Source organism: Catharus ustulatus, chromosome 6, assembly GCF_009819885.2.
Source record: "Catharus ustulatus isolate bCatUst1 chromosome 6, bCatUst1.pri.v2, whole genome shotgun sequence".
Lineage (NCBI taxonomy): Eukaryota > Metazoa > Chordata > Aves > Passeriformes > Turdidae > Catharus > Catharus ustulatus.
The window spans coordinates 49798432-49812468 of record NC_046226.1 but is presented as its reverse complement, the minus strand read 5'-3'; the positions used below and the strand labels follow the sequence as shown (position 1 = coordinate 49812468).

General features: G+C 38.2%; 1 protein-coding gene across 1 annotated transcript in view; it reads left to right on the top strand.

The window, feature by feature from the left end:
• OTOG (otogelin) overlaps positions 1 to 14037 on the top strand; it is an 88062-nt gene that overhangs the window by 69740 nt on the left and 4285 nt on the right. Inside the window, exons 38-51 of the mRNA XM_033063836.1 lie at positions 1697 to 1917; positions 2773 to 2911; positions 3751 to 3945; positions 4799 to 5011; positions 5712 to 5816; positions 6165 to 6275; positions 7346 to 7447; positions 7889 to 7987; positions 8339 to 8379; positions 8897 to 8972; positions 9445 to 9623; positions 10414 to 10518; positions 10937 to 11056; positions 11855 to 11900. Of these exons, the coding sequence (XP_032919727.1) occupies positions 1697 to 1917; positions 2773 to 2911; positions 3751 to 3945; positions 4799 to 5011; positions 5712 to 5816; positions 6165 to 6275; positions 7346 to 7447; positions 7889 to 7987; positions 8339 to 8379; positions 8897 to 8972; positions 9445 to 9623; positions 10414 to 10518; positions 10937 to 11056; positions 11855 to 11900 (1752 nt within the window). The remainder of the gene's footprint in view (positions 1 to 1696; positions 1918 to 2772; positions 2912 to 3750; positions 3946 to 4798; positions 5012 to 5711; positions 5817 to 6164; positions 6276 to 7345; positions 7448 to 7888; positions 7988 to 8338; positions 8380 to 8896; positions 8973 to 9444; positions 9624 to 10413; positions 10519 to 10936; positions 11057 to 11854; positions 11901 to 14037) is intronic.

Sequence of the window (14037 nt, the reverse complement as noted above, 5' to 3'; positions counted from 1 at the left end):
TTATGGGCTAATTGTTCTTGTAATTAGATCAAACAGAAACAAGGCAATAAAGGCAGTGGATATTTATAATAAGCTTGATTAAAGTTATGCAGGTAATTGCTTTTGCCTTTACCAGTTTGAAGGGAAGGGAGGATTGGGAAAGTTACATCCCTGGTTTACAAGGCTTTTTGACTAGATGACAGCACACTTCTGTGGATGGTATTGCAAGCCCAGCTTCTTCAGGGAATGTGCTCTGTATTTCTGGTGTTCACCTCCGCCTGGGAGGTTCTCTGCCTAAGTCTGCCTGCACAGGGCTGCCTGGTGCCACTTACAGAGCCTGCCTCAAATTAGCTTGTTGTACTGCATCTTTTCAGGGCGGATTAGTGCAGCCTAAACTCCTTTCTGTGTTAGTGCAAATACTAGCAGCGTACTTTCTCAGGTATCTTTTAGCTGACCTGCAGTATTGGTAGGTCTTGATTTCTCAGCTTCATGGAAATGCTAAAACTGAAAAGACCATTACAGATTCGTAGCACAAGCATCCTTTGGAAGGATTCAGAAACAGAGGTGTTTTACAGGGCAAGGACTGGGCAAATGTGGCAGCTGGTGAAGAACTGGGATGGGAGGTGACATGTGTGGGAGGGGAACATGAACATCTCTATAGCAAAACTGGTGAAAAAGATTTAAAGCAGTTGAAGTCAGTTCTAGTTGCAACTGTATCCTGCCAAGAAAAAGGTGAAGCTTTAGTTCTGCTGTTTGAAATCTCCTTGTCAATGTGTAAGAGAAGTGAGAAAAGATATCCCTGACATGACAGCCATCCTTTGAAGTCTTTCAGAGCCATCACATACTTCCTATCTGTGTTGCAAATACAGGCTCAAAAAGTTCAATCAGAAACAGTTTGGGAATCTGTTTTACCCTCTGAATGCTTGTTGCTGTATCACTGATGTTCATCAGGAATTGCTAAACATGGTAAAGCAGACCAGTTCTTTAGAACAGGTTGGAATCAACATACTTTTTTTTAACATATAAAGAATTAGGTTTGTGCTTGTGGAAATAACAGAAGAAAACATTCTAGAAACCTGATACTAAAGTCTCAGAAACTGATTAGAACGAATGGGGGTCTGATCCATCATTCTGCTTTTTTTTTACCTGCTGGTTTTTAAAGGATATTCTGGGGAGACCACTGCAACTGTTGAATGTTCTTTGCTGACCAGAGACACTGGCCATGTTATTTGCTCCTTTTGCTCCAAAGTGTTTCAAAATTGCTGACTATTGTAGTTAAAACAAAAAAAAAATATTATGCTGCCTTCTGGTATCAGATAAGCATCCTTGCATTTTATGGTTGTTCCCTTTTCTGATAACATTTGCAGTTTTAATTTGTTGCTACACATGGAGATGCTTTGCAGCCTTTTTTGTTTAGTGTTTGTACAGCTAAGGAGGAAATTTCCAGTTTCTTAGCTGGGCTCTCTGAGCAGCTCTTTAATGTTCAGTAGATTTCCATTCAGAGATGCATCTTTACTTTTGCTTTCCTTAATTTTTCAGAGTTTTGTTTATTTTGATCCTAACGAAGACTTTTTATATCTGTTGTAGGTTGTGGTACTGTCATGTTGTATAAGATTTTGAAAAGCTGTTTGCTTTCTTGAATATGCCGCTTCAAACATATTTCACATGTGTTAACCTGCTTTTTTTTTTTTTCCCTCTCCCTTCTGGTAATTCATAGGGTTTTGCGATAGAAGCTTGGAAAATGACTTGATGCTACCCAACAGGACAGTTTTAAGCCAAAGCAGTTCACCCTCAACTTTTATAGACAGCTGGCAAGTGCCAGACACGTTGAAGTATGTTGGAGAAGACAGACATCAGGAAACTAATTGCTCAGTCATGGACTGCTCAGAGTGCTTAAGAATGGTGTTGAACCAGACCTTCAGCAGCTGTCACCCTTATGTATGTCAACTATTCCAGAGCTTACATTTTGAGAGAGCTGCAGCTCAGATATAATTTTGTATACTTGGTAATTTCACTAAAGTGAGCCTACATGTAACCATATCTGTTAAATGAGATATATATTTTTGTGTGTGCTTACAGTTGCAAAGTAAAAGTAATTGAGGAGTATGGCAGCTTGGTAGAAGAGTTGCAATAAGCAACTTCCAGAGTTTCTCCTCTGTTAGTTTTGAAATACCACATAATTCATTTACCAGTCACAGATAATTCAGCTGTATCAATAAGATGTAGAAAAGCGTAAAAGAAAATACTTTTAGGATTTAAGTAATCCTTAAGCCTTCGGTAATTTAACAAGTCCAAAACTGCAATAGGTAATCTGAGAACCTGCATTCTCAAAGGCTCTAGAGGCAGAGTTCCAGCTTGGAGATGTGAGAGGGCAGAACAGACCCTTGAAAGCAAGCCTGAAGCAAATAACAAACTACTGGTGTGCAAATAAAGTATTTGTGGTCATATGAGTACATTTACCATTTGACCTTTAGTATGTAGCTTTTTTGATGAAGAGGAGACCAAAAATAGCTGAAAACATAGAGGTAAGAAGGAACAAAGTGATTGTGCCTTCTACTGGAAAAACTCTATTACCTCTTACCTTGGCATTTATAAGAGATTAAACTAAGGAGTACAATCCTGTCAATGTTCAGGAAGTCTTACTTTTGAATACTAAATCTTTCTACACTAATGAAGGCTTGCCGTGAACCAAGAACTCTTGGCTTCTTTGTAGCGGATGTTTTTAAAAGTCAGGCTTTCCTACCTAGCATAGCCTCTCTGAAGATACCATCTCTTTTCTTTTGCCTTTGTTAGATTCCACCTGAGCAATTCTGTGATATATGGGCTCAAGACATTGAGTACATTCGAAATCCATGTGTTTCGCTAGCTGCCTATGTGGCAATGTGCAACAAGTTCAATATTTGCATAGACTGGAGGAGCTCTGATTACTGCCGTAAGTACTCTGCATGTGTGCCTTCCTCTAGTGTTCACAGAGATAAAATTTGCCTAATTTAAGAGTTATAAATTAAAAATATCAGTGCTTCTTGTCTTCATGTACTTTGATGCTGCTGCAGAGGACTGTGCCTTTGGAGAAGGGGTTAGAGAAATGAAACACCTTTGAGATTAGATGGAGTGTAAGGGGTAAAATCTGACATCTTAGGGCATACTGGCAGCAGAATTCTCCCACAACAACACTAAAATGTGAGGCCAAATGGGATCTGTAGCTGGATCTGCTTATGCTGTCCTCAGTCAGCTAGGAAAAGCCCCCTTCAGTAATAACATAAGATCTGTGGTTTTGAGCTAGTTTTTTTCTAAATTTTTCAGCTTGTATGGATTTTATTAGCAAGTAACTGTTAAAAGGATTTCTTACAAAATATAGCTGTCAATATGTATTCTATCCATCGTGAAGAGACACATCACACTTACTTTTATACCACAGTAACGCACTTTCTTTGGCCTCTGCAAGTTATTCAGAACACTCTAAGGTTGATCTGTGGGGTATTTGAAAATGTTTTTGAAGTTTGAATTATTTTTTGCCAACACTATTGCATGGTTTGATACCTCTGCTGCCAAAATGCCAGCTGAAACTTGATGAGAATGTCATTGCAAGAAGAGAAGTGGTTGCAAATTCCTTATGTTTGAATTTGTTATATAGGTAACTGGTTTGTGTGGGTGTTTCAGGCTGGTAAAGAAGACAACTCAGCTGGCAAGAAGGCAGTGACATGCTCTCTCAGGTGTTGCCTCAAGGGACTACAACTTGAACAGTGCCTGATTTATTTATTCTCCTCCTAGCCTTCCCTTGCTCCGAAAACTTCTCCTACCAGCCTTGCATAGCTGCCTGTGAGGTTCCAGAGAGCTGTCAGAATAAGGAGGCTGCTGCTCTGGACTCAGACTCCTGCTCAGTGCTGACAGAAGGCTGTGTCTGTGCTGCAGGGACCATCCTTCACCGGACTCATACTGCTGTCTGTATTCCTGAAGAAAAATGTGGTATACTTGGATGTGATTTTCTTCTTTCTTATCTGCAAGTTGGTGGTCAGATACTTCATTACTCATAAGTTGAGTTCTGGTTTGGTGTTGTGTGAGTTCTGAATATGTCATTTGTTTGAGGATTCTAGATGTTTAGTGAACATTAACTGTGCAGGTGAGCAAGCATGGGATGTCTTTGTGATGCACAGTTTTGCTCACGTTATCTCAGCAGAAAGAAACTCTTCAAAGTCTTTACTTAAGTTTACTGTGTTTTAGTCTTGACCTCCTTTTCACCCAAGCCCTTTGCCAAGGGTCCAACCTTTTGATACCCAATGACATTCAAATTACATGCAGCAGTAGTTAATTACACATTTTGAATAATGCATGTGTTTGTCCTGCCAGTATTCATGTTTATTTTCATTGCAAATCTGCCTCACCACACCAAATAATGGACCAATTCTTCTCCCTAACAACATGAACCTTAAAGATTCAGTTTATGATAAATCAGACTACTAAAGCACTGTAAATTAATAATAGTTTTGACATTTGTCAGATACAAAAATAACTTATTTTCAGATCATTACTTTAAAAAATGAAGGATTGGGTTGGGATTTTAAGTGACTGACCTTACAGTGGAGACACCAAACAAATTGGAGATCTGGGTCTTCTGGAAAGTGTTGAGTGTTTGCTTTGCTATACAAACTCAGTCACAGACTGTCTCCTCATTCACTTTTTTGTGGGGTGATGGACATAATCAAGCCTTTAAAACTCTGGGATTTTTATGCTACATAGATCCACACCCACTATGGAAAAAGTGGTGATCAAAACTGGAATTTAGAAGGAATTACTTCTGTTTTCTGTTGTCCTGATCTAGCTTGTACAGACAGCTCAGGAACACCTCGTGCCGTGGGTGAGATCTGGAGCACTTCTTTGGGTGGCTGCTGTATGCAGAAGTGTATTGACAGCGAGACCATTATTCCAGTGGAGCACAACTGTTCAGAGATCCACAATTTGGAGTGCCAGCGATTTGCAGAAGTGGCCTTGCTTGTTCCTGATGATCAGACGTGCTGTCCTCAGAAGATCTGCAGTAAGTATTCCTGCATGGTTGTGAATACTGCCCACTGGAATATGCAGATGTCCTTTCTTTCAGGTTTGCTTTCTTGTTACATGTGCTACTTCTGAAGAAAGTGGAAATTACTTTGGTTTGGACTTACAGATTATGTAGAAAACTGCAGAAACTTTGGCTCAATATCCAATGGGTTTAGGGGTAGAGGTGGAGGATAAGAGGAGGACTGAAATAGTGCTGTGTTTATTTGAATATAAATTACATTTCCCTCAAATTTAGAGATTAATGTTTTCTTTTTAATATCCAAATGCAAACAAATTATCTGGATAATTCTGAAGAAAAAGAAATCAAATGGTTGTTTATCTAATTTGTAAAGTGAGCAGTAAAAATTATAGAAGCTTAGAAAGTTTCAAAAAGAAATTGCAAGAAATTTTCATGTTTTGACGACCTGGCGTGGTGTTGCAGTGAGTTTTCCAGGGGAGGTTTGATTTTTTTAGTTCTCACAAGGATTCAGCTCTAGTTCAACATTGCCTCCATGCTGTAAAGGATGAGCATTTCTGAATTGTGCCTCATGGGAGATTTTTTGCTGCTTCACTGTGTTTTTCATATGCCTGTAATTTGGGGTATCTAACTGCAAATACTGCTTGCCACTGCTCTACTCAACATATAAAAGCATAGTTTAGATGGTGTTTGTTCTCTTTTTTGTCCCTTTATGTGACAGTTTGTAACCAGAGTCTCTGTGAACTCCTAATCCCTGAGTGCAGCAGCTTGGAAAAGTTGGTCACCTACTACAGTGAAGAATCCTGTTGTCCCAGCTATGTTTGTGGTAGGTTCCTTTTGGAAGGTAAAAAGTGCACTCTGTAAAAGACATTCAGTAAAGTAAATAGATCAACTGAGAAGGGTAAGGGTAGTGCAGATACCATTGCTAGTATGGCCATTTACTAAATTCACTTTACAGCTTGGGGTTGGTCTGTGCCTCAGTTTGAGCAGATGTGATGCAATCTTGTGTTAAATGATCAGCCAAGATCTTGGGATGCAAGGTAAAAGTTTTCCTAAGGCAGTAGGAAAACTTGTACCTCTCTACTCCACACTGCCTTTCCTTGGGATGTAGCATAACAAAGGAGGAATGCTGAGCTTCATCTAAAGGAATATCTCTGTTGCCCTTTTTTTTCAGAATGTGATCCAGAAAAATGTGAACCATTGGAGCAGATGCCAAGCTGCCAAGATGATCAAACACTGATTGCTGCTCGGGTGGAGAATACCTGCTGCATTTCCTATATATGTGGTACAGTAGCCTGAGTGGTTATGAGTGTGGTTCTGCATATGCAATTATGTCTGCTATTATATTTCCAATTAAGACTCCTTGTATTTCCTTCAGGTCTCCCAACACAGTAAGGCTTGAAAGTTGTTTAAAAAGTTGGCAATAATTTTCTAAATTATAAGAAGTGGTGACAGCCATAAGGAGTCACAGAACAGCTTTGTGCTACTGAGTAGTATGCCTTGGTCAGGTGAAGGAGTGGTGGTGTAGCCCATGGATGGGGGAGAATTCAGGGCTTTTGAGACTGTCCATATGCAGATTGTGAACTAGATGCACAAATATTTTATCTGAAAGAAGACTGAAGCTATATAGGCTTTTTTTCACTGTATCCTGCTGTCTCAGCTATGACCCATCTTAATTGATGACAAACATCCCACATTAGAGTATTATACAGTATTTATTCAGTTACTTTGGGGTTTAGTCTTTTATGATCTAATTCAATTATATAATTACACTTTTACCATTAGAATTTGAGCTCCAATCTTATCATGCAGTTGTTTTCTCAATAATCTGATAATGAGGTGCTATAGAGTTTACTTTATTTTTCAACAGATATCTGGGAAGGAAAGGCCCTTCCACATGCAAAAATTAGAGTGTTAATTGGAAATGTGAATTACAATTTTGTTATTTACAGTAATCAGATTTCCTTGATCATGTGTTAGCAATGGGCAGCATTTGGCTCTTCTCACTGTCTGCAGAGTCCCCTTTTGACTCTTTTCTGATAAAATGGGTCTCTACACTGTATATATTGAAAAGTTCCTGTTGTGGTTGTCATATGTGTTCAAGTGGGAGGAAAACACTGGGGTAAGAGAGGATGCATCTTATTGAGGATCAAAGATTCCTGAAAAAACAAGAGAATGGCTTAGTAGGAGAGAAGACCTAGCACTGAAGATTGCCTTTTGTGTAGGGTCTGTAAGCAGTGAATGCAAAGCACCTCTGCTCTCTTTTGTATGAGTCTGGGACAAACTTAGAGTAAATTTTCTAGGCAGTAGTAAAATTCCTTCCAATGTTTTAGATTTTAAAAATTATTTCTCCAGCTTGTGGGGCTTGCTCGGATCAAATTCCCAAATGTCAAGAAGGAGAAGTTCTCATTGTGGATGGCAACACTACTGACAGGTGTTGCCCTACATACCAGTGCAGTAAGTTTTACTTGATTTTAATATTTTAAATAAGAGAGAACATGGGAAATTTTGTGGTGTGGATGTTCACTGTCAAAGTGGTGGATTAGTGATGCAGCTTCACTTACTATATAAGCAAGCTATCATTTGTAGTCCCAAACAAATAACCTTTACTTTTGAGACTTCATGTGTGTAAAGCATTTCCTGATATCTGTATCATGGAGACAAGTGAGTCGTTTCAGACCTCAAATTCTGGATATTTAAAATTATTTAAATACTTTTCTAGAGTAATTTGTACTCAATACTGTTACGGATAGCTAACAGTCAAGTTTTTACTATTTGCCTTTTAAACTAAGGTGTGATCCAAATGTATTTATTGCACGTTATTTACTATATCTTGGTTAATATTTTCACTCATCCAAAAATGACAGCATTGTTTATTGTATTATCCTTTGATTTCAGTCTGTGAAATGCATCGTTGTCCTGAATTCAAGTGCATGCTGGGCATGTCCCTGGTGGAGGTGTGGAGCCCGGAGAAGTGCTGCCCCTTCCGGACGTGTGGTAAAATCACTGATTTTCACTAGAGCTGCCGTAGGCAATGAGAGATGGCAGCAGCTTTGGCCCCTCGGTTTAAACCTGGTTTCAGCCAACTGCATCCTTGTGACCTGCTCATGAGCAAATGACACAGAAAAGCTCATTTCATGCTACAGAACTTCCTAATCTGCCTGCTCTGCTTTCCTTGGATCCTGTAGAATTTGTCTGTCCTAAATGGGTTATTTACCATCCTGAAAGTTACTGTATTGGGTTTGCTGACTCTTATATCTGGAATTTTTATTCTCTTTGTTGCTCTGTTGTAAGCAAATAGCATATAAATTTATAAACCACTGTTTCTGATGTTGTCTTTTGTTTCAGAATGTGCGTGTGAAACAATCCCCAAACCTCAGTGCAAACTGGTATGAAATTTATCTTGTCACTATTCTTTTATTATTTTCTTCATCTATTTATCAGTATCTGAATAATATTTTTGTCAGTGAAATATGGAATGGCATCTCATCACGTCTTTTAAAAAAAACTAGAGTAAGATAGACACAATTTTAAGAAGCCACCTACGTCTAAATACCTTGCAGAATAAGATGACTCTACAGCCCTGATATTTCCAGAGCTTTTTATTACCATTTTCTTCCCAAGTATATTGGTAGAGTAGGACTGCTTTCATGCACACAGGATAATTCAGGACAACATTTTGGGTTTAAAGCATTTAAACTAAATTCTTTCAAGCATCACTGTTAATATTAATTGCTATGATGAATATGTTCACATACATCATGCACTCAGGCTGCTGCCTAAGTAGAGCCTTCAAGAGGCACTGCTAACCAATTATGAAGGAAAGTTGTTTAAAAGAAAAAGATCATATAAATAAGAAAACTCACTGTTGTTTAATGCATTTTTTTTCTGTTTTTAAACCTGTAGGGGCAGAAGCTTCAGATAGATGAACTGTTTCAGAACAGTACTGAAAATGTCTGTAACTGTGTGAAGTACAAATGTGGTAAGTCAGAAATTAATTTAATTCAAATAAATAACCTTTCAAGAAATTCAAATTCAGGGTGTTCACTTTGAACATGACACTGAAGAGGACAGGATTAGTTTATTTAATTCTCAAATAGTACTAATTCTCCTCTGTGTCCTCTGTAATTAGTGGAGAGAAATACATATTTCTACACATTCTACAAGTAGTCTTCCAAAATAATACAGTTAAAGAAGCCTGCACTCTCATTTAGATGCAGCTAATAGAATATTATATACTTAATTAGATTTCATGCATAGCTATATTTGAAGAGATTTGGTGACTGCAGAGAGACATTAGATTATAATTAATGATTTGTTCGAAAACATGGCCCATAATTCTAAAATAGGTAGAGTAGCTTTTCCCATTCCTGTTTCACTGTTTGAAATGTTTTTTAGTGTAGTTTTGATGCCAAGTTGATTGTCCTGAGAATGCTGTTTGTGTTTTCTTGCAGTGAGAGACAAAGTTTGCCTGAGTAACGAGAGAGGCGTGCTGCTTCCTGGGCAGAGAATCGTGGAGCACAGTGCAGATGGCATTTGCCATATTTCCTATTGTACAGATGTGGTTGATCCCTCCACCAAGTACTACCAAATAAACACATCCTCGATAGACTGCTCTGCCAAGTGCAAAGCTGTAAGAAATTCAGAAATTTAGAGCTGCATATTATGTCTGGGTTACTTTGTGATGGGTTTCATTGAGCAGATGACAGTATAGAGCAAGCTGGAAAGAGTAATTAGGAGATTTCCCTCTAATGATGTGCTACCACAATCCTGATGGAAGTTTCTAAGTTGTCCTCCCTCCACTGTTTTCTCTGCTGCATAAATCTTGCACAAACTGAAGCATGTAGTGAATGTCTCCTTGGATTAATGGCATGCTGCTTCCCTGCATCCTTGCAGAGCTTCAGCTGCATTATGTGCAAACTGGTACAGATTCCTGGCAGGCATCAGCTGAATAAGAATCAGAAAGAGAATAATTATAAATAGAAGAAGAATTCTAAATGTGGTGAAAATATCTTTATAAAATAGGCAAATGTTACATTGTCTTTTTACATGATACATTACTATGGGACTGTTATACAGATTTTTTTTCCTAATTTTATAATTACTTGATGTCTGACGTGTAAAAGTTAAAATTTGAATGGTTCTTGAAGCAAGCTGTCACATTTGAAAATGGTGAAAAGACAAGTTAATTCTCTAAAATTTGGAGAGAAAACTTCTCCCCTTTTACTTCAATTAAGATCAAAGTTATTTTATAAAAGCCTTGTGAGTGTGCAGTGTGTGCATATGGAAGCTCTGTGTCTTTGAAAGTTGTTTTAAAATTATCCCTAAAATCAGATACCTGTTTGGTATCTGCCTGTTACAGTAGTAAAATGTTGAACTACAGGATGGTCTCGTAAAAGGAATAATCTATTTAATTTTGGCAGAACCAAGTCTATCAACCTCCAAAAGATTTAACAACTTGCTGTGGTAGCTGCAAGAACTTGTCTTGTCTCCACACTTTCAGCAATGGCACGGTTGCCAGTTTTAAGGTGAGTTTGCGTATTTTATTCCCTCAAAATATTTAGAAGAAAATATAAAAATATTAAATACTGTACTTATCTTGCCATACAAAATGTGCAGAAAAGAGCTTTATTTGGCCAAATACTAGGAATAGTTTTGCATGTACACAATATTAATTTGTTGGAGAGTCAACCATATACCTGTCAACAAAAATTAAAGGATTCTTATATTTGTGAGAAAATTGCCATCAACTCGACTATTTTAGAACCTACTTAGCATTATATATTTTTATTTGACTTTCAAATGCATTAACTTGAACATGCATCTGAATTATGTTCTGCTGCATTACTGTTGATTCAAGTGAGATCTTATTCAATGAATTTGTTTAATTAGTACTTGAAATATAGTTTTTGCTGAGTGAAGTTTCTGTTTTAAAATTTTTGACAGCCTGGTGCTGTTTGGATTTCAAACTGCATCAGATATGAATGCACCAACACAGCAATAGGACCAGTCCTGGTTTCCTCTGCAGTTGGATGCCCACCCTTTAATGAAACTGAATGTGTGAAGGTCAGTGTACAAGACACTGTTTGCATTCCAGCTGTGATTTATGCTTGCATGAAAAGATTTAACTCTGGCAAAATACACTTTTACCTCAAGAAGGGAGAAATTATTCATTTATGTAGTGTATTTTTCCCAGACATTTACAGATAAAAGGTGTAACCACACATCAGACTACTGTGCCACCAGGCTGCTGAGTTACACAGCTGGACACACCTCTTCTGAGTCTTAGAATTTTATTTTTTAATAGTGGTTTGTAATATTAAACTAGTCTTCATACAACTGTCTGAACTTGGATGCTGCTCTGGGCTGAATCTCCCCTTTCTAACATTTTCCATGTACAGCAATGTGATTCAGCACAATGAACAAAACATTGAGAAAAAGGCAAGATTGAAAATCAGGAGCATCTTTTCTACAGTGGCACATAAATATGAACTAGTTTTGGAGCAAGAACAAAAGTTCTGTTTGAATTTTCAAAATTAGATTATATCAAGTGCCAAGAAATGAAGGCCAGGAGAATTCTCTCATTGCTCTCTGTAATTCTACATTTACATGTGGATAGAAAGTTATTTTCCTTGGTGGATGATGTTACACAAAACAGGGAAAGAACTAAGTGGCTGTAGTTTTTCCTCACAAATAGCAGCAGGTTGGTTCTTCAGAACCATCTCAGTTTCAGTCCATCCATTCACCAGTGTTGTATTTGCCTGAACAATGATGCAGAATCTGAAACATACTTCTAATAGTGCAGATGGGAATGAATGCTTGAAAGAAATCAAGTTTTTCCTCTTTATTTTATCTCTTGGTCAGGTCGGAGGCTATGTTGTGCCATTCTTAGAAGGATGCTGCAAAACATGTAAGTGATTATTGACAATTCCTGCCTCACAAGTCTCTCTGATCTGTTACCTTATGAATAAAGTGGATTATGTCCCATATGAAAGCTTGAGTCACATCTCAAAGGCTGTGCTTTTCTCAGATTTACTCATGTAAATAACACTGAAAATAGTCGAGTTAAATTAAAAGAAAACACTTTAACATGGAAACATTTACTCCATTGATAGTGATTGTAGCTGGTCAGGTCACTGAAATTCCTACCTGGAGTATTTTGTAGTTCTTGTATAAAACTCAAAATTTTAGGTACTGCATTTAGTAAAATAAAAGGTACTGTACTTTAGAGGGAATCTTGAAAAAATTCTTCATCAGTATCTTTTAAAAGATTCTACAATTTTAAAATTCCCTCTTTCCTGATTATCTCTGAGAGCTAATAGATATTTTCTGGAAAAAAAAAACAGACTGAAAATTCTCTACACAATAGGTTTGAAACATGCTATATCTTAATAGAAATCAAGCAAATAGAAATAATTTTTTTCTTAACACATTAGTACATAACTGAAACATTTTGGCTGATTTTATGAAGGCCTTAGGCTGAAGTTGGTATTAAGAGAAGAACTGAAGATTCTTTTATAATGGGCAGTATAATATTTAAAAATGCAAAAATCTGACTTAATTTGCATAAGTGGATGAAATAGTGACCTGAAGGTGTGGGGGGGAGCTGGAGAAAAGCCAGATGTGTCCTGCTGGGTGGGATGGAGCTGGCACAGCCCTGGCTACCTGACTTGGTCCCACGTGCACACTCACTGCAGTGGGTATGTGCTGCCAGCTGGGAGGTGCCTTTTGGTCTTACTTTATTTTTGTAGTAAAAAAATTATGGAAATTGTACAAGATTTATCTGAGGTTCTTTATCTCTGCTCCCACCATGAGGGAATGATAATATCCACATTTTTTTTCCCTCTGTGGACCTGTGTTTCAAGCACTTGTCCTACCTAGTTCTGTGGCAAATTCTCCACAGGCACTCTGAGATCAGCATTTGATTATCAGACATTGCCCTTCTGTACCCTGGCAGCCAAATAAACCACCTTCTGAACAAATTAGTAAGACAGTTAAACATGCATTAATCTACTTTTCAACAGGGCAGAAAATCTTGCTGCTATGCTTAGAGAAAAATTATAGCCACGCTCCTTAATTGCTAAAGACAAAAGTAAATTAACTAGGGCATGCCTCAAAAAGGAAAATTAAACTCTTGAGGAACTCAGTTGACTTTTGAGATGCATTTACGAGTACATGCCTAGAGTTTTGATTTCACACCTGCACAGCACAGAGCCTGTGTGAATCATGCAGCTCATTCTGACTCCAAGCAAACCTGCCACGAGAGCTGTCAGTCAGTTGTAATTGTGGGGGATGTTTCATGAGGAGGATTACCAGTGTTTTGTTTTCTTTTGAAGCACTTCTCCATTAGAAACAATTGGGATTTTTATATTCAGTTTTAATTGGTTTTGAAAATTAAGAGCCACAAGCTCCATCACAACCTAGAGGGAAAATTCCGCTCTTTCTCTCTTGTAGCCCCAAAGAACATAGTGAACTTAGGATACCAGATTGGCTTGGTTATACAATTTAGGCCAGATTCCTCCTGGTTTGCACATGAGGTTTAGCAATGTGAGAAATGCCTGGATGTGGTACTCAGCTGCTGGAACCATGAACCATTCCTGAGCAGGGAAGCAGCAACAGATGACTTCCAGAGGTCTCTTCCAGCCTCAGCCATTCTGTGATCCTGTAATATAAAAGAGAAACTTGAATTCTGTTTTCCAAAATCTAGTTTTCCTACTGCCGGAAATCCTCTGTAACACGTGCTCTGTTCAATGTGCAATATTCTCACCAGGTTCTTCAGTGTCAGTGCTCCCATTCCTTGTTAGCCCAGTCACTCCCACAGCCTATGCTGGCTGTCACACAGGTACCTTTTCCTGAAATAAGTAGGACCAACCCAAACAGCACCATTGTTGATTTCCAACAATGTACTCCCTGATAGGATTGCCAGACCTCTCCTTACCCAATTTTTGCCAAAGCTGCAGTGTAGCACAACTGCTCCTGGTTTGCTCGGAGTGCCTCCCGTTCTGGTTTGGTTTTCACTTTGCACTGTGTGGGCGGTGCATTGTTGT